Source organism: Mesocricetus auratus, unplaced genomic scaffold, assembly GCF_017639785.1.
Source record: "Mesocricetus auratus isolate SY011 unplaced genomic scaffold, BCM_Maur_2.0 Super-Scaffold_6730, whole genome shotgun sequence".
NCBI lineage: Eukaryota > Metazoa > Chordata > Mammalia > Rodentia > Cricetidae > Mesocricetus > Mesocricetus auratus.
Genome location: NW_024429184.1, coordinates 62,119,084 through 62,139,714, shown reverse-complemented (window position 1 = coordinate 62,139,714; position 20,631 = coordinate 62,119,084). Strand labels below are relative to the sequence as shown.

General features: G+C 38.8%; 1 protein-coding gene across 9 annotated transcripts in view; it reads right to left on the bottom strand.

Annotated features, from left to right (window-relative positions):
- Nucleotides 1-20,631, bottom strand: part of Eya1 (EYA transcriptional coactivator and phosphatase 1) — a 144,206-nt gene that overhangs the window by 74,370 nt on the left and 49,205 nt on the right. For all 9 annotated transcript variants that reach the window (XM_021225256.2, XM_013110892.3, XM_021225255.2 and 6 more), the window contains 2 exons: nucleotides 12,433-12,515; nucleotides 11,884-12,070 (listed from right to left, as the gene is read on the bottom strand). In XM_021225256.2, the coding sequence (XP_021080915.1) occupies nucleotides 11,884-12,070; nucleotides 12,433-12,515 (270 nt within the window). The remainder of the gene's footprint in view (nucleotides 1-11,883; nucleotides 12,071-12,432; nucleotides 12,516-20,631) is intronic.

The window sequence follows — 20,631 nt, the reverse complement described above, 5'->3', positions numbered from 1 at the left end:
ACATTAAAGTTAGCCATGATGAGAGAAAAATTACATTGTCTTAGGGAAATCACAGGGCACTGCCAAGACCCAGAAAGAAGGCCAGAGGCCTAAGAGCCTATGATACTCCTCAAAAGACATTTGGGATTCACAGGGAGGCCGAGTAAGAGGCCATCAACTTTAACAGTTACCTATGACAGTGTTCCCAGGAGCATACATACATGGAGTCCTCACCCCCCTTTTCTCAGATCCTGGCAAACAGGAAGGAAGAAATAAGCAAATTAAAAAGAATAAGGAAAAAAGACTTCAATAAAGCTTTGATTACATTTGATTTTTTCCTTTTGCTTTTTAGAGTCTCAATGAACATTAATTACCTTATCAAAAATATAAGACTTGGGACTGGAAAGCAGTGTTTATTGCCCAAGAATGAGGACCAGATTTCAGACCCCAGCATCCACATAAAAAGCTCTGCTAGTCATGCTGTGGGAGGGGAGGGCAGGGTTCACTGGTCATGAGTCTAGCTCCAGGTTTATGGTGCAGGAACTGTTTCGAGGGAATAAAGTGGATAGCATGGAACAGAAGACCCAGTACCCTCCTCTAGCCTCCACACATGTACACATGTATACATTTGTGCAAATACCACACCCCACTGCCACACAGAACAGAATGAAAAGACAGAAGACTTAAAGAATCTTGATGACTTAGGCTGTCAGAAGCAGAATTGCCCCTTTCACACACTAGTTGAGGTCTTCTAGGTAAATGAATACCCCAGTCATCTTATTCACTAAATAAAGTACCATCTTCTCTGTAGTGTGTTCATTACTCACTCTCTAATGCTCTGTTGATAAGCTCAAAATGTCCCTCATTCTCATATAATTTAGATGCTGATTTCAAATCCCAGTTGTCATTCCATGTGTAGGAAACAGGTAAGTGACACTTTGTGGGCTTCCTGACACAACCACAGAGCACAATGCATGGTAATAATGAACTTCAAGCAAGGAGAATTCATTGGTGACCTGAGTTCAGATCTTTTTTTCTTGTTATATCTTTAGCCCTAGCACTGATCATGGTGTCTGTCAGACAATCATTAACAAATCCCCACTGGATATATGAATGGAAGGGAGCACCTGAGAGTCTAGAACATGCTAGATACTTTGATAATCCATCCATTTCACCTGTGCAGTCACCTTTCATCACAAACAAAAGCACTTAAGTTGAGAATTTTAAACCAAAAGTTAAAAATGCTTCAAATATCTAAGATAATTTAATTTTTAACATACCTATAACCTCATGTGATGGATTTCAGGCATACTAAAACATTATTTAAAACCACTTTAAGACTTGGTATACAAGGAATGTATTAAACCAACTTAGACATGTTCTACCTCCATGATTTTTCATTATGTACTTGAAGCTATTTCAACATTTTGCAAAGTCAAGTCTGTAACACCTCTGGTTTCTATAATTTCATGTAAGAGATGCTTAAACTACACTAGTCTTAATTCAAAGAGATCTACTGCTCATGGCCTGCCAAAAGTAAATGACAAATTCAGAATTCAAATCCAAGGGCAGTTAGACCAAATTCAAGTGCCCACCTACCTTCTCAGTTTCTCTATATTGAACTGCATGGGAGTGTGGTGCCCAAGAGGTATTCAGAGATACTCCCTGGCTGAGGTGTTGGGTAGGTAGGAAGAGTAGTAGAAGCAAGGTTTATTATATTCATTCCCAGTGAGCATCATCATATCAGAGGGTTAGAAGGAAACCCAAAAAGTAGAAAGATCTCTGTAACAAGCCCTTACAATCCATATCCTTAACTTATTCTACCTTGGGATTTTGCAAGATCAACAGAATACCCGTCTTCATCGCTGTAAGGCTGAGCAGTGTGGGAAATGTCATGCCATGCCATTCTGTTTCCTGAGGCAGTCATTTCAGTACACATCAGGAGACTCTGCTGAGGATAGGCTGAGATTCTTTGAAAATTTTAATCCTTCTAGATTCCTTTTATGTATTCAATAATGTGACAGATGACCTTAGACAAAGGCAGTCCTGGGTTTGTAGTTAATAGCTGCCCAACTATTTCATGGGAAACATGTAAAGTAGGTTTATTGATAACAAGAGGGTTCTTGATTTATAATACAACCGTGTTAGGAACATTTTTCAATCAGTTTGAAACTCAGAGTCTATTTTCTCATAAAACAATGGCAGATAGGATTTCCAAATCAATTTATGGTTCCAAAGTCAACCGATAATCTACGTGAGACACCGTACACGCAAAATAAAATAATAGAAAAGTGTACCACCAAATAGCAGCAGTGGTATGACTGAGAAGCAGTAAAATTTCTTAAGTAATGATCCTAAAGAAACTTGTTTTTAATTTTAGGAGATACTTGATAAAGTTTCATGAGGTGCTGTAAATATTTCCAAAAGTGTTAGAAAGTGATTTGGGATGCTAAGATTTCCACTTTCACCCTAAAACAGATGGTCTCCATCTTACATGATACAATTCATTGCTATACCTGCACTCAGTGTTTATCAACCATAACCTGGAGAAATCAAATTTTAAAATGTAAAAATGTAGTTGGGTAAGGTAGAGAATTGGGCTCTTGAGGATGAGGGGGAAAGGAAGAAAGTAATAGAAAGATGACAAATTGTTCCTAAGCAAAACATGGTGGGTGGAAACAGGGAATGGAACACACTAGAGAAAGCGGAAGAAGCCACGTGTGATCCACACAACTAATTATAGAATGCTGAGACTCTAAAATACTTAAAGAAACTTAAAGCCTGCCTTGTTCTGTAGGGGTAGGTGCTATTTCAAACCTTGGGCACCTACTCAACAGAATGTTGATAAAGATGTCTCTACTGAATGCCGTGAGTGACGTAGGAAACTGTAACATAGCTGCAGCCTTTTAGGACTCTTCCTTTGCATTCTCGTTTTTCTGCCCATTTGCGTGCTCAGACCCAGCCGCTCTCTGAAGCAGCATGCTTTACTGATGGAGAAGCAAGCTTGAAGCCAAGGGTCTAGAGCTGGTGTGATGTATTGATGTTGACTTCATCTTACTTTCTCATCTGTGAAGCTTGGATAAGTGTCCACACTGCCTATATTTTATGTAGCTGAGTGAGAATGAATTAAGTTGATAAGTTCAGAGGAAAAGAAAAAAATTGAATGTAGAAAGGTGGTAGCTAAAGACCTTCTGTATTAGGTGAGAGCAACCTGGGACCTGGCCCCAGAAGATAAAGGGAGACTCATTCTTCTCTGTAAACGTGGCTATGTCTTTTTCGTTCTGTACTTGTTAATGCATCATTACTGCTCAGTAATTAAAGATATTCATCAAACCGAGTGTACAAGTTTAGATTAACACTTAATATAAAACCCACTTACTGGGATGAAGGTTAGTTGGACGGTAGAACACTTTTGCTTAGCATGCAAGAGGACCTTGGTTTGATTGTTAGCCCTTCAAATATCAAACAAACAAATCCACTATTAAACTATCTGATTCTAGTTAAATTAAGCAAAACACAACCATATGTCCTCTGACCAACCAACCCCAGTTTACATGGATTTGTGTTGGTCCAACAAGATGTTTAGCAATTTATGATGTTTCAAATAAAGAATTCATTATGAAGGAAGCTGAAATAATGAGTGCTTATGTGGTTAACTTAATCAGATTAATAATGTATGATTTTATTTTGATTATGGATATACAAGACATAGATTACATATTACATGCAGAGGATGACATCCTGGACCCCAATGTACTAAAGTGACTCAGTAAGACATCCTGACTCTTGTTGAACTCATTATTAACTCAGACAAATCAAAGTGAGTCATGAAATAGATAATTTCTCTAAGTTTGAATTTGTAATTCTTACATTGTATTCTGTTTTGTTTTTTTGAGACAGGGTTTCTCTGTGTAACAGTCCTGGCTGTCTTGGAACTCATTCTGTAGACCAGGCTGGCCTCAAACTCATTGAGATCTGCCTGCCACTGCCTCCCAAGATTAAAGGTATGTGCCACCACCACCCTGTCTTATAATGCATTCTTAAATTGTACACCAAAACTAGCCACCTCCCTACCATATTTAATTAGAAACAAATGTCAATTTCCAAATGATAAAAATTGATCTTCATTATATTTTGACATCATAAGACAAAAAGTGGACTTTACTTCCATATAGTTTATAGTCTCATTAAGGGTAATGCTGCCTGTCCTCTGTGAAAACAGAAAGTAAGAAAATAAATGCCATCAAGACACACAAGTCCAACAAACCCTAACAAACATCTGTTTCCCTTTCTCACATCTTAATAGTCTGGCTATTTTAGATACAAACATTTGTTTTGCTGACAAATGTTTCCAAAAAAGTTAGTGGAGATTATTTCACTGAAATGGTTCATTCTTGAGCTGAACAAATTGCAAACTTCTCCAACATCTACAGACATCTGTGAAAATGAGCAAGTATGGCCTGCAGATTTTCCAACCATTCAGGCCATGCCGGCATGCAGGAGTAGGGTGCATGTTATTGCAAACCTTAATATCAATTCTGCAGTAAGCAATCTCAGGCATGCTCAGTCCTAGATACCAGACCCACATCTCCTGCATTTATGAGGAGATGTCTGGCAGTTTAGCTTTTCATCCTGTCACACCGAGTTCCTGCAAGAGCCAGAGTTCTGGGCTTTGCACAAGATCTGTCCCGTTTTTCAAGTCCTTTGCTCTACTTTTTTGTGCCTTGGCAGGGATCAAAGAAGCACAGGGAACAAATGGTTTCCCATGCATATTGAATTCCCTCTTACACTGATTTTTCCTCTGTCACTTGAAATTCAATATTGGCAAGGTTCCTGCACAGCACCTTAGCTACTAACTCGTCTGCATTCGGTCAGGGAGTGCTAACGGGAGAATTCAAGCCATTTCTTTTGAAAAATTTACATTTCTATGGTATTCATACTAAAATTCTCTCTTAATAAAAAACAATTGGCTTTTATGTCACATCCGCTTTAAATGTGTTTTTCACCACATACTCCTCTCTGTCACTCTGATTTGCTTTATAGTAGTAAAAAGAAGAAAAGAAAAATTACAAGACTTGTAAGTAAATATTTCTTTCCTAAGAATTCATCCAAAAATTCTTAGCTTACTACCTAATGTTTATTGAACATTAAACAGCTATGTGCCTTTCCAATCCATTGCACTAAAACTGACTCTCCAGCACCTTCTGACTTCTGGTCAACTCATCAAAACATTAGGTAAACCTGAAAGATGGAGACAAATAGAATGGACCTTATGTGCTGTAGTGTATAACAATGAACTTAAAACTCTAAGCTCTTGAATTACATTTGAGTATATTTGTTATGTATTATAATGAAGATGATAATTGTCATAATTAGTAGGAACTATTCTGAGGGATTTGGGACAAGAATTATATTTTGAAAACAATCAACTTACAAGAAATAATAGCTGGGTTTCAAGTGAACACCCATATTCTGCTTATATGTATGATTCATGTGGTTAAAATATATTCTTTTTAAGAATGGCTTAGGTTCTCTTTTGAGAGAAGTCAGTTTATTTTAAAAGTTCCTTGATGATAATACTTTCAAGTTGTTAAATTCATTTTATACATTCTTTTGAAAACACACATTTGGTTATATTAATTTAAGAGTTTAGTGTAAGATTGTACAATTTATAACGCAAATCCTAAGAGACAGTATGTATATTAATTTGGCTATTACAAAAGATGAAATGCCCCAAAATTTCTTTTCTCATATTTCTACATCTTAAACACTGAAGAAAAACTTTGATCTATTAAAAATGTTTTTAAAAGAAAATGAAAGCAGGTACTGTCTATCATCTTAAAGTTAACAAAATCATGATTCGATTCTGACACTGTTTTCTGTCTGGGATTGCACAGGAAACTACAGAGCTGATTTTGGTCCAGTTTTTTTTTTATAGATAGTGGGATTCTAATTTCTTATAAATACCCCTTTTCATAGAAGCAAAGTACTTTCTCAAATGCTAGGAAGTCATTTAATTGATAAGAGAAGAATAATTGAGTGATTGCAGCTAATGAAAGTATTATATACCATCAACATTCTCAGATTTTTCTTTCTTATAAATTCACTGAAAGGTTTTCAATGGAAAATTATGTAAATATATTTTAGAATAAATATTTAAAAAAAGAGGCTGTGAAATTTCATGGTACATCCAAAAATAGAACTTATATGGAAACCTAGCCCTGAAAGAAGGCCTGAGGTCAGTCATCCAATCACCAATCAAATAAAAAATACGTTAAAAAGTAAGAAAGTAACAAAATTTAAAAGGAAGTCTATGACTTTTATAAAAATTATGAAGGGAAAGAAAGAAACAAAACAGCCTCTACTTTTCTAAAATAAGGTCAGTTAACAATTCAGCCACACAGCCCAGCTAACCCTGATAAAAAGTAAAGACATATAGACTGCTAATACTACAAATGAAAGAAAATCATCACTAGAAATTTTACAGCTATTAAAGTAACAATAAAATTATCATGAGTCAGGGGCACATATGTCTATGGTTATTGCCCTTAAGGCTGAGGCAGGGGTCAAGAGTTTGGAGTCAGTTGGGGCTCCAAAAAAGTAAACAAGACAAAACACAATATTATAAATAGTCCTATGCCACAAATTAGGTGGACTAGGTGAAATGGATCAATTCCTTGAGAGAAACAATCTTCCAAAACTCACATAACTTATACAGACCCACATATGTGAAGTAATTACAGATCCAAAGAGAAATCCCTAGATCCAGATCAGTTCACTAGTAAATTTCATCAAATAGTTAATGAATAAACTATTTTAATTCTCTGTATTCATCTAGAAAACACACACAGAGGGAATGGATACTCCTCAGCTTAGGCAATGAGGTCAGCATTATGCTAATACTAAAACCAGACAAGGATATCACAGGATATGAAAACTCTAGACAAGGATCTCTCATGAATATAAATGCAAAGATTCTCAGGAAAGTATCAGCAACTGAGTCCAAGAATATATATAAAGAATTAGACAATATGACCAAGTGGGAATAGTATAGGTATGGAAGGTTGGTTCAAAACTGGAAAATGAAATAAGTGCAATCCGTCACATCAATATGCTAAAGAAGAAAAGCTACAAACATTCCAACACATGTGGAAAAAGCACTCGACAAAATTCAATAGCCCCACTCATGACAAAGTAGAATCAAAGGGAAGGCCCTTCTCTTGCTAGCAGCCATTTAAAGACACAAACAGTGCCCACATTCTACTGGGTGGCCTCATAGCCAGGAGTATACGGACAGCACAAATTGAAGATGATTATGTTTATAAAGAAACACCTACTTGGGGCCGGGAGAGGTGGAAGTGACTATGGTTGGAAATGGGAAAGGAGGTAGTTGGGGTTAAATATGATTAAAATATGTTAAAGAATTAATACAAATATTTTTGAATGATACAATTAAACTCACGCCTAAAGAGTGAGAAACTAGATGCTTTCTTCCTACAATAAGGACAGGAAAAAGTCAACTCCTTTTCCATCCCTATTCACCACTCCACTGGAAAGCCTAGCTAGTCAAAAGCAAACCCAGAAATACACAGATGTGGTGGAAGAAATAAACGATTTGTTTACAAATGACAACTGTTCCCCTAGTCAATACTGAAGAATGACCGTCTTCATTAAAGAGGGGAAAGTAAAACTTCTGAAATAAGTGATCATAATAGGGTTAAAACATAAAATGTAACAGAAATAAGATTATTGCTTTCTTATACCCCATCACTTATGTCAGCAGGAGAGAGGGAGAAGGAAAAGCGGGAAAGAGAGATAAGACATTTAGAAGAAGAGCATGAGGAAAAGTACAACATTCAGATGAAAGAAACCCAAGATTCCAGGCCCGTGGATAGAAAGATTCAGTAATGTCAAGATACTAGTTTGTACCAAGCTGATTTAGAAATTTAACATAATTCCAAGTAAAATACTAAACTATCAGTTCTCAACCTGAGGATTGTAACCCCTTTGGGGTCAAATGACACTTTCACAGGAGTTGTCTAAGACCATCAGAAAACATAGATATTTACATTACAATTCATAACAGTAGCAAACTATAGTTCTGGAATAGCAATGGAAATTATTTTATGTTTGGGGTCACCACAATATGAAGAACTGTATTAAAGGGTCTTAGCATTGGGGAAGTTGAGAACCACTGCTCTACACATTTATTTTATGAATATTGACAAACTGATACTAAGGTTTAAATGAGACAGAAACAGACAACATAATTTTGGAGAAAAGTTAAATCACAAAACGGACATGTTCTGGCTTTAGTTCTTACTGCTGAGCTACAGTGACCAAGATGCATACACTGGAGAGAGAATCAGCATCAAGAGAGAGTATAGAGCCCAGAAATGCATATCAGCATGGTCATCTAATGTCTGTCTAAGGAGCAGATGCAGTATAACAGAGAAAAGTCTCTTCATAAAGTGAAAAGGACAACAGGCTCTCTTCATGTAAACAGAATGAATCTGCAGTCTCACCTATGTCTTGCACAAAAACTAATCCAGAATGTATCAATGCAGAGCTCCAAATTGCATGGGCAGTAACACATGAGATATTCTCTTTTTTTTCAGATTTCAAAGAATTTTATTGCTCTGCCATTCCTAATCTCTCTCCTGCTCCTTAAATGCAATGATGTGCTTTAGACTTGCATGTTGTCATCAATGTGACAACATACCTGGTGACAAGTACACTTAAGGGAGGCAGGGCTCCTTTTGTCCCACATTTGGAGAGTACGAGGCATTCTTGGAGGGAAGCCATGGAATGGGAACATAGGCAGAGGTCACACTGTGTCCACAGTCAGGAAGCAGAGAATGGATGGCTCCTGTTCAGCTCAGTTTCTCCTCATTCAGTATAGAGCCTTCCCACAGACAGTCTTTGTTTTTGGAACTTGCTCTGTAGACCAGGCTGGCCTGGAACTTGCATAGATCCACCTGCCTCTGCCTGCCGAGTGCTGGGATTAAAGGCGTGAGCCACCACCACTGCCCACAGGCAGTCTTACCTCTATTAGCTTAATTTAGGTACCTCCTCACAAGCACTCCCTAGGCTAACCTCATCTAGAGAATCCCTCATAGGCACCCCAGAGGCTAACCTCATCTAGAAAATCTCTCAGAGGAATCCCCCAGAGGCTTGTCTCCTAGGGTGACCCAGATCATCAAGTTGACAGTCAATCTAAGCCATCACAGTCAGAAATGCAGATATTCGAACATGTGCTGAGTTAACTGACTTCTCTACTATCTGAGAGTGGATGACTCCCCCCCACCCGGGGCTTATCTGCACCGTAATGCCTGAGAGCTGGAAGGTTCACTTAGAGAGTTAGGAACAAATCGAGTCACCAGACAGTCATACCCCATAGCTGTCTTCTGCCATCCGGAGCCCCTGACATGCCAGGATTCCACTTGTTAAAAGGGATCCCAGGACACATGAGACATTCTTAACCATCTTGGTTTTGGCAATGAATTTTTGATACAAGATCAAAGGTACTTATGAAAATCTGCTAAGGCAGATTTCTCTAAAAGTGAAACTATCTCTGTGAAAAATGTTGTCACTAGAAACCCATGTACTAGACAAAAACATTTGTAAAATATGTATGCACCATCAGCCTTGGAACCAAAATATATAAAGAATTATTTGAACAGTAGGAAAACAACATTATTTAAAAGCAGACAACAGTACTGATCAGTCATATGCAAACATGTTTCACATGGAAACATATACCACTAGGAAATAGCAAATGAAAACAAGATACCGCTGTAAATCTATGATAATGGCTCCAAAATACCAGCAACATGGAATGTTGACTAAAATGTGGAGCAGCTGCTATGCCATTGGTGAGAAGGGGAAATGGTGGTCATCTTGGAAAGCAGTTTCATGTTGTCTACCAAAACCCATCACAAATTTTACATATAACCCAGAACTATACTTCTAAGTATTTACCCAAAATGACTGGAGAATATACAAACACTTGTAGACCCAGATTGTCAATGTACAGGGAATAAGCGACTGCAGATTATTCAGCCCTAAATGGGACAAATGTATCACATCCCTCTCTCCTACAGACTCAGGGGTCATTTCAGAAGAGGGGGCAGAAAGTTCATAAAAGCCAGAAGCAATGGATGACTATAAGGAAATAGTATTTTCGAGACACAACAGGGCAATTGCACAGATGAATTCATAGCAATTGTGACAGTGTACATAATACCTCAACAATGTCAAGCCAAACAAAATCGCATCATGGAGTTTAGAGAAGTGGGCACCCAGTCCCATCCCTAGCTGAGGAGCTATTAGCGTTGGGTAGCTGCTGGGAGAGGAAGAATCAGTTTCATGTAAGGCTCTGACCCTAGTAGGTCCACCATGCTCCACGGCAGGACCCACCCCAGGAGTATTTGGGGAAGACAAACTGTACTTGCAGAGGCAGAGAGAGAAATACAGGGAAAGGTAGAGATGGCAGAGGTAGAGATAAATGAACAGATGGAGAAGGATCTGAGAAGGGTTGGTGTGAATATGATAAAAACACATTGTGTGAGATTTGGGGGGAATAAAATATTATTAAAACTGCATAGTGTAAAATAAATTGGTCACTATAAATTCCCCCTACCAAAAAAGAAACCTTGCCAGTTATCTTTCTGTGTTCAGCTCAACAAAACTTCGATGAAAAAGGCAAAACCAGATATCATGGTGGTTGCTAGGCAGACCACATGCATGTAATGACATAGGAAGGTCTAGTGACATATAACACCAGGCAGAAGCTACACTATAGCTTTCCGGGATTACAGAATACTGACTTTAACCCAATAGACTATATAATTCAGAAGAAAAGCACACCTGAAAATATTGACAAAAGTATGTGTTTGTTAATGTCAATACTTATTTCTATCTCAAAGTCACCAGATAATATTTCATAAATCATTCTAATTCTTTCATTTAATGTTCATGAATTTTTATCATTAATGTTCCTTTTTTATTCAGGGTAGGAAGAAAGGCAAGTTACTGTCCCCAAACACTGAGGGGACTCTTAGAATTTCTTCTGTAGACAGCAGGAAAATCTTTGTGAGAAAAGCAGCTGGACTCACAAGTCATGAAATGAAAGACTACAATATCTAAAGTTAAGTCAATGGCATGAGAGGTTTGGGAGAAAATGCAAGAAATAGAAGATTAATTGAGGAAGGTAAGCATATAATGCATGGGTGTTATTTTTCCCTAAAAGAACAACCTGTGAACAGAAAGAAAGTAAAAATACAGTGTAGAAAAGAGCCACAGATGGAGAAGCAGTTATATGCAAGGCCTTGGACAGAAGTATGAAAAATGCCCACAACAGACACACTGTTACACAATCCACATGTCATGGGAGGGGAAGGATGGGCCGGGCCTCTTGGTCTGCACAATTCCCCTTTGGTATTGTTTGAAAATTTTCTTCTTCTTTTTTAAACTCTCATCAGTGCACTGCTATCATTGAAAAAATATGTAATGACAAAACTATTAAATTCTAAATATTATAATTTATTTGGATATTCCATATGTGACATTAAATTAGTCTCGTATCTAGTTATCAATAACAATAATGTTATTTCTAAGTATATTCCTAAAGGCTATGGGCTACGTATACTATATCACAAAAAATGAGAATATTGTCAAATAAATTAATAAAATCTCTCATGAATTTGAGTTTACATAGCTTATATTAAAATTTTCAAACAAACAAACAATAATAAAGGTGGTGCCACAACTGTGCAGTCCAAAGTAGTTAAGTAGTTATGAAAATTTTCTGAAAGGGTACAACCCATTGCCTATGTTAATGACCTCAGAAAAATACAGTTAAGCATAAGAATCGAGCCGGAACTAAGTAAAACACACAATTACCTGCTGTGGGGTCCGCGACTGCCTGACTTGTGATGCCAGAGGGTGGTTCTTGGAGTTGGTAAGTGGCATTGGTCGATGGTGTCGTTGGGCTTGCGTTACTGCTTGTCATGTAGTGTGCTGGATATGGGGAGCTGTTATAATACTGGGCATACTGACCCTGGCCAAAGCCAGGATAAGATGGATAGTCCTACCAAATCAAAGCACAGGAGAATTGTCAGGGAGCACTGCTGTCCATTTCCTACATTGCAAAGTAATAATGCTTGTTTATATATCCTTCATGAACTCGTATAGGCAAACGTATATTCACTCATGAGCTCAGACTTGCAAGCAGACATTCTTCAGGGCTTCCATTCTATGCCATGGTATGAACAAAATGAAACCACCTAACAACCGTAGACTCACCATAAATGACAGCTATAGAGATTGTATAAAGAAATGATTAAAAAGCTTAAGAAAGCTCTCACGGTTTAATACAAACAATTCTTTCTTTATATAAAGTCATGCTGTATTCTGAAATGTTTCAGAAGCTGTATTCCCTAATTAAATTACCTGCTGTGAACTGTTAAATCCAGAGGAATTGGTGAGCGAATTATTTCCTGCATATAATCCTGATGACGTGGTAAAACTGCTACCTGGAACAGAGTGGAAAGACAGCTTGCTCAGTGACGTAGGAGAATGTCATTACCATAAGGCAGTGATGGAGTCCGCTCTATCTTTTACATTGGAATCCACCCTCGTGAATAACATTTTACTTGACCATTTTAGGGGATGGAGAAATGGCCCAGTAGTTAAGCATTCGCTGCTCTTTCACAAATTCAGTTTCCAGCACCCACATCAGTAACTCAGCTTCAGGGGATCCAAAGCTTCTGGTCTCCTCTGGAAGACTCATTCACACTCACACATGTGCACTTGCACACACATATACACACAGATGCACACACACGCACACACATACACATGCTCATACACATGCACACACTCACATACACAGCACACAAACTTAAAAATTAAATATTCAAAAAATAGTTAACCATTTCAATTTGTACTATGTTATAGTAAAGAAGATCAAATTTCAGAGTGCATGAATAATTTAGAAAAAAACTAAGGTCAAAGGTACACATTTGTATGAAAACACCAGCCAATAAGTTTTCCCATTTTAGTCTACAAAGCACACTGTTTTGATGAAATATGCAAAGCATAATTGGAGTATTTTCTTCCCTGAAGCCCTTACTACTCCCACAAGTTCTTTTCCTTAGTGAATTTTTATAAACATTTGTTCTGCCTCCTTACAACAAAATAAAGTGATTGTATTAGCTGAACCTTAAGGTTCTTGGTAGTTCAGAAACTGTATTGCTACTTCCAAGGACTTAAAATGATCCTTGATGTCCTTATTTATGGGGCTATTATGGTGGGGTTTGAGCAGGCTCTCATTGTTTTATTTCATGGGAGAATAAATGGCAGCACTTGCAATTCTTATGACAAAGATTAAAGAGGAAGAATTGTGTGCCACAGGTATGGTTGAGAGCAGCTCTGTCTGTGTTGGCTGTTCACAATGTTCCCTAATAAACAGTAGTCACTACCCACATGCATCAGAGTCCTCCCTTACATCAGCCACTGTGCTACTGAGCTGTGACAAACAAAAACACGACTTTCAATGATTTCACTAGCAGGCATTTCCAATTTTCAAAAATGATCAAGCTCAGAAATGAACTGTGTGTTTGGGAAGGCTCAGCGAGTTAAAGCACTTGCCATAAGCCTTGACCACCAGAGTTCAGTCCTTGGAACCCACATGGTGGAAAGAAAGAACAGATTCCTGGAAGCTGTCCTTTTAACATGCCACATGGCATGTCAATGAACATGACACATGAAAATGTACACATGCACACACATGAATAATAAACGTATGGTAAAAACCCCCCAAAAAAGATGTGTTATACACCACAATACACAGAATTTTACTGCCAAGAACTTACTCTAGGAAAAAATAAGGAGTTTATTTAGGGAGCTCATCAGCAAAGACACTCTTCAGCTTCTAACAAGGAAGCAGAGCATCACCCCTTCATGGGTGCCTCTACGCAACAGAATAAAGATGGCTAGTGGTATTATTGTCCACATGAGATTTCTTTCATGTTCTTATAGGAAAGTACAAAATGAAGCAATGAAAATACTTTTAGTTATTCCATGTTTAAATACTTTAGAAAGCATAAGCATGTTAAAGAATACAAACACTGGGCTGGAGAGGTGACTCAGCAGGTAAAGGCACTTGCTGCCAAGCCTGATGACCAGAGTTGTCCCAGGACCACATGGTAAAAGACAGACCTGACTTAGGCGATTTGTCTTTTTACTTCCTCATGTGGGCTATGGTTCACACACATGCACGTATTATAACTGATATTTTTTTAAAAGTTTAAGATATTATCTCTGAAACACTTAATCGTGGTCATGGTATATCTATGAAGCCAGTGTACATTTCTAAATTTTGTACTGTCTTGTTTCTAGGATTAAAAAAATAAAAGCAATTTTGAGAGAATATATTGCATAGCAAATGAATGGCTAAACAACAAATGTGCAGGCTGATCAAGGAGAGTCTTCATTATGAGTGAGCTCACTGCTTCCAAGTGGATTCATGACTAACACACAGGGGTTGCTTCTCCAATTATTTACTTGCTACTAAAAATTTAAAAACACAGTTGTAGAGGTGTCATTTAGGGAGGTACAGGCAGGCACGTAGGTACACAGAGGTCAGAGGACAACCTTAAAGTGTCATTCCTCAGGCATTTTACACCTTTGGCTTGAGGCAGGGTCTCTCATTGAGGTGGAACTTTGCCAGTTAGGCCAGGCTCGTTGCTGAGCAAGCAGGAGGGTCCCCCTATCTTGGCCTCAAAGCTCATCATCACTGGGATGACAATAGCACACCACCTTGCTGATGTTTTATGTGGGTTCTGAAATCCAAACTTGAGAGCTCACGCTTACTGGGCTGGTGCTTGTTGGACAGAGCCCCCTCCCAGGCCTGGACTCTGGCTAGGTTGCCTAAGAACTCTAAAATATAATTTCCTCATCTTCAAATCCTGCTTAAGAGGGCTCTTAAACATTGTGTGAAGTAGCATTTTGGAAAGTACAATGACACCCCCCCCATGCATAGAGAACTTAGGCATTATTAGTGCGTGTCCCATCACATACTTATAAAATTCTCCAGAGTATCTATGCATGTTTCCCTCTTTTTAGTTTTCCAAATAAGAAAAATACTTCATCTCTTTGCATATTGGAAATTCTTTTCTTAGTTATTAAGCATCTATGAACTTTAAAAGCTAGGTACAAAATTCGTTGTTTTTATTAACTGAGGAAAATATTTCCTAGGGTAGCTCCAAATGAACTCATCACACAGAATAATGTTTGAGGTTCCTTCTTTTGTGCGTTTTAGAAATAGCCATTCTTTAAAGTCTCCAGAACACCTCTCTTGGCTAAAGAACTCTTTCACACTATTAATCCTCCAGACAATGTGGTTTCAAGACACAAGAACCGACGTTGCTGTTCATTTGCATAGGATAATCATACATTCATTAAACAGCAAGTGTTGGGTTCATAACTGATGATTCTGTGGGAATGAAAGGATGGTTATGCCGTAGACTGTGACCACACAGGACTTACCAGGATGATGCCAGTTTTATTTTGCTTTTGTTTTCCCCCTGACACAGGTTCTCTCTACACAGCCCTGGCTGGCCTGGGACTTACTATGCATACCAGGATGGTCTCAGACTCAGAAATCTACCTGTTTCTGCCTCTCAAGTGCTGGGATTAAAGTGTACACCATCACACCCATCTTGCTTTGTTTTTTAAACACCGAATCTCATGGGTAGGATTCCTTCTATGTTTGTACATCAGAGAACAAGTAATTAATGATGATAGTGGTATACAAATAAAGATAAAAAATACTGAGCACTTAAAAAATTCCTTCTGAACATAATCTAAATTTCTTATGCATAAAAGTACACTTTTCTCAACTTCAGCTGTTATATATAGTCGATAAGAAAAAATGCTTTGCATTATGACCTGTTACTTTAATTTAAACTGTACATTTTTGGGTTATGACTTGCTACTTTCAGTTAAATAACACATTTTTGGGCAATAAATACTAACCCCCATAATCCCCACTCACCAAGAAAATGAATAAGATATAGAAAATATATTTTTAAATGGATATTTTCATTCCATAAGTTATTCTCTGGAACAAAGTAGAAAAGACCATAGAGGCTATATTGGCACATACAGGCCACTAGGGTAGGGCCAAGTAAATCACAGTTCACTACTCCAAATGGCACCCAAGTGACTTTCCAGACATGTGCTGTTTCTAGAACTACGCACTAGCTAGAAGCCAACATCAGTTATACTCGTTTGCAGACTGAGATTCCATTCCACTCAGTGTGCTGAAGCAGGACTTTAATGGCACCCCAGTGGCCTCAGGGACTTAATGCAACTTCCAAAAGGATCTCACTTGCTTCAGGGAGTGGTATACCTCCTAGAGACTGGGACTCAGGCCATATTCACTTTACTAAAAGTGAGGTCTCAGGTCTATACTACCTGGCTTCCCATAACTAGTCTCATAGAACTAGCCCAGGCTGCTAATACTTGCTGTCAGCCACAGTCTTCTCTGCTAGCTCCCTTCTCTGGACCAGCACTCTCCTGCTGTCCTGTGGAAGCAGCAGACTCTTCCTTTAATGAGTATGACAGATCATCACCACCCCCACTTGAAAAGTGACTGCTAGTGGCTCCCTGTTGCCCCCAGGATAAAGTCAAGCTCCTTATGGGACTTATTTATTAGACCTTAGCTGCTCTGGTCCCTATTTATCTTCTACACGTGTTTGATCTCTTCCTAGCAGCCCAGCTCCATACCCGAGACATCATCCCAGCCTACCTAGTGAGCCAGCATGCTGTTCTCCCCATGCCATTCTGCATGGCTCTTCCTTTCCATGGTCAAATACTGGCTAACTTCTATCAAACAATTGCACATGGTCTAGAAACCTCCTTCCTCAGAAAGCCCCTCTCTAGTTCTCCTCCCGCCTCTGTCTGTATAAGCCTAGATCATTCTGCCTTTCACTTATCTATTTTTTAACCTATTAATGAGTTTATCTTTGTAACATGTATAAATGTATGAATGTATGATCCCATCGTGTCTACCAATTCACTGATAAAAAACAAATAATTATACTTGTTATCCTTTCTCTGTGAGATGGGAGTATATACAAGGTTATGCACATGTTTGAGTTTATAAAAACACAGGATTATCTCTGCCCCACATATAAAACATCCAGATAGTAACATACACAGAGATATAGTAACATTAAAAAATGCTCTCATTTTTATGTACCATGCTAGATACAATCTCATCTTCTCCATGATTTATATGCCACAATTTAATATTACAATCTGCATGTATGTGTGTGTAGTGGAGACCAGAGAACAATTTGTGAGGGTCTAGTCTCTCCTTCCACTTTGTGGAACCCAGGAATCGAATCAGGTTGTCAGGCTTGGCAGCAAATGCCTTTACTGCTGAGCTATCTTTCTAGCCAAAAATTGGTATCCTAGGCAGGGTTAATATTTTAAGTCCACATAACACAATGATAGGACAAGGTGCTACAGCTTTCATGGGATCAAAGTGACTGTCAAACAGAATCTCACTTGGCTTTAAAGTCTGTTCCCTGCTCTCCTGCCTCTTTTTGGTCTGGATTTATGAGGAGTTGGAAATTCACTGAAAATATCTCATGGTGTCCCATATATGTGACAAAAACAAATGTGGGACTTCACATCCTCAGGCGCTCATCCTGCACTTGCCCAAATCAAGTATCTGTTCCAACTCACCCCCACCAGATACACCCATGAGGCAGGTAGTAGCATTTCCTTTTACACTTTTGGATAACACCCAGAGTTACAAGAGGTGTGGCGGAGGTGTGACTCCATCTCATCAAGCCATTCAGTTCTAGACATGAAACCCTTTGTGTCCACAGTGCATTGACTATCAGAGTAGTAAGAGTGTTTTCTTATATATTTGAACCTATACAATCAAACACAGTTGATGAATGACCTCTGAGTGCTTGAGGAGGCCTTGTTGGAAGGTGCCCATCTGAGACCCTCCCCAGGTCCAGGAATCCCAGAAGTGGAGGTAAAGGTTATTGTCTAACCTCAAAGCCTACATGTTACCAAAACCCCACAGAGCCTGAGTTTTACTACCATGCTTTAGTACCAAATTCACCAGATATTTTAGGAAGTGCTTCAAGAACACATAACCAAGATAAGTCGTCTTTATGCAATCATAGATTTTAAGCATTGCCAGAGCCTATATGGGCACTGGAGGTTCTTCTCAGCTTTTTTCACATTTATGCATGTATATGTTTATCTTGTCTGCACATGTGCACACCTGAGTGCCGCAGTGCACATGTGGAGGTCCAGCTTGCAGGAACTAGTAATTCCCAGGGATATAACACAGGTCAGGGCTGGCAGCAGGCACGGGCACCTGCTGGGACATCAGACCAGGCTGTACTGGGCTTAGCTGCCCCTGAATTGAGCTGTAATAGCAAAGAGCAGGAAGTCCCATGACAAAAACTGCTCTTCAGACTTCAGTATCTATATTACCCACTGGACTTTCCAGAACTTCTAGAGAAGTGAAATGCATCAGAAATGTCCTATGATGAAATGTTTTTGGGTTTTGTTTTACATGAAGTCATAGGAGTCACCCGTTCCTAGAACCCACCGTTGTTGAGGAGTTTGGCAGAAGGTGACTGAGGTGACTTTTCAGTGACTCCTGGTGAAGTTACACTTCAGAAGGGTGGGTATGGCCACCTTCTACCCAATAGTTTATAAAGAGTTTATTATTGTGAAAAGCCATGCTTTCTTTGTTGTGAGAAGAGACTCCCTCCCAGCTCAGAATCCCTGGAAAATGTCTTTTCTTTCAGAAAATCTATGAAGAACATACATTTTCCTGTCTGTTGGTCTCCTTTTAAAGTTGAGACTACTTGTGAAATAGGTAGATTACATCTCTTATCACAAAACAAAATTCTTTTCCATCAACACATCTTAAAAATTCCGCAAACTCACGAGGACAATGGAGAAAAGCATGGGTTAGCCTTGCTAGAGGAGACAGGAGAAGCCTGGACAGGGAGCTGCCTCACCCCAGGCTTGAAGCAACCAAGCAGACTGGAACAGAAGCACAGCACTATTAGAAAGAACATGCTGTGCATGTTACCATCCATGGAGGAGCTGAGAGACAAAGAAAGCTTTATAGAGGAGGAGAAGGGAAGCTGAAGGTGAATGATGAGAGTCCCTTGGTTATTTCTTAAAGAAAAGAAAAAACACAGGAAAAGAAATGGCTTTGGGAAAATGCTAGAATCCTAGTGTCTAACATGCCAATATTGGTAAAGCAGGACCCTTGAAATACTATGGTTCTCCTTCCAAAGATGGGGAAGAGTGAAAGAGCTATGATAAATGTAAGGGTAGACATGTGTATCTCAGCCTGGAAATGAGGGCTGGGCATTAGAGTATGGAGTTGGGATGAAGTTCTAGGGTACATCTAAGATACGTCTCAAGGCTCTCCATGTGCAGCCCATTATGTTAATTATTCAGAATGTGGTCAAAGCTGTTCTGAAAACTTACTGTGGCCCTGTTCCCCTCAATTAACACCTCTCCCCATCATTCGCTTTGCCCATTCTTCAAGGCCTAGACAATCCTTGTCTTTCCAATCACCTTCCTTGACTATTCCTGTGTGTGCTGACTATGTTCTGGGAACCCTGGCTCACTGAAATCATGGTTTACCTCTTCCTTAGAGCACGTTTGAGCACACTCTTCCCAGTCTTTTGCACCATGAAGGTGATTCCTTAGATTCATTTGCTATTTTTGTTTTGCATGTGTATCTGTGTGTAATGCATATCCACGATCTAATTGGGTGTGGGAGCTTGTGGGGGTGCATGAGCATGTGAAGGCCACAGTTTGCAGTATCAGCTATTGGCAGCAGAGCAGAACACCAACCTCATGGTGCAGACAAATACCTAAGAGGCTATCCACTCTGTTAAGTTAGATTCTGATGGCATATCACAAGTGTCTTGATGAAAATATGTTTGCTTGCATGTGAAAGGCTTTAAATCCAGAATGCCATAGTAACCTATGTTTGTATTCTATTTTGTTTATTGCTGTATATAGTGAGAGAAAAGGGAACATAGCTCCATTCTTTTGCATGTGAGTGGTCAATTTCTCTCACAGTATTTACCAGAAAAGACTATCCTTTTCTACCATGTATTCTTACCACATTTGTTGAAAGTTAGTTGACTGTTTACTTTTGTTCTATTTCTCTGGTGTTTGTATTGATGCCCATACTATGCTGTCCTGGTCACTATAACTCTGCAGTATATTCTGAAGTCAGGTGGTGTGATGTCTTCCATCCTTGCTTGATTTTGCTTAAGACTACCCTTGCCCCACATCCTCTATTCTCATAGTGTGTCTATATTTCCATAGTCACCCCCTTTTGTCCTGAGTTACGTCCAAAGTTACCAAATGTATAGGATACTCATCTTTACACAGCAAATGCAGAGGATGTTCTAGTTTACTGTTCAGTAATTAACCAGGTAAACTCTTTCAGATTTTCTGAATCAATAATGGTGACAGGGTCTCAGATAACTGGGATTAATTCATACATACACCAAGAGCAGAGAAAAACGACATGAAGAAATTTAATAGATGAATTTGGAATCAAACTGATTCATT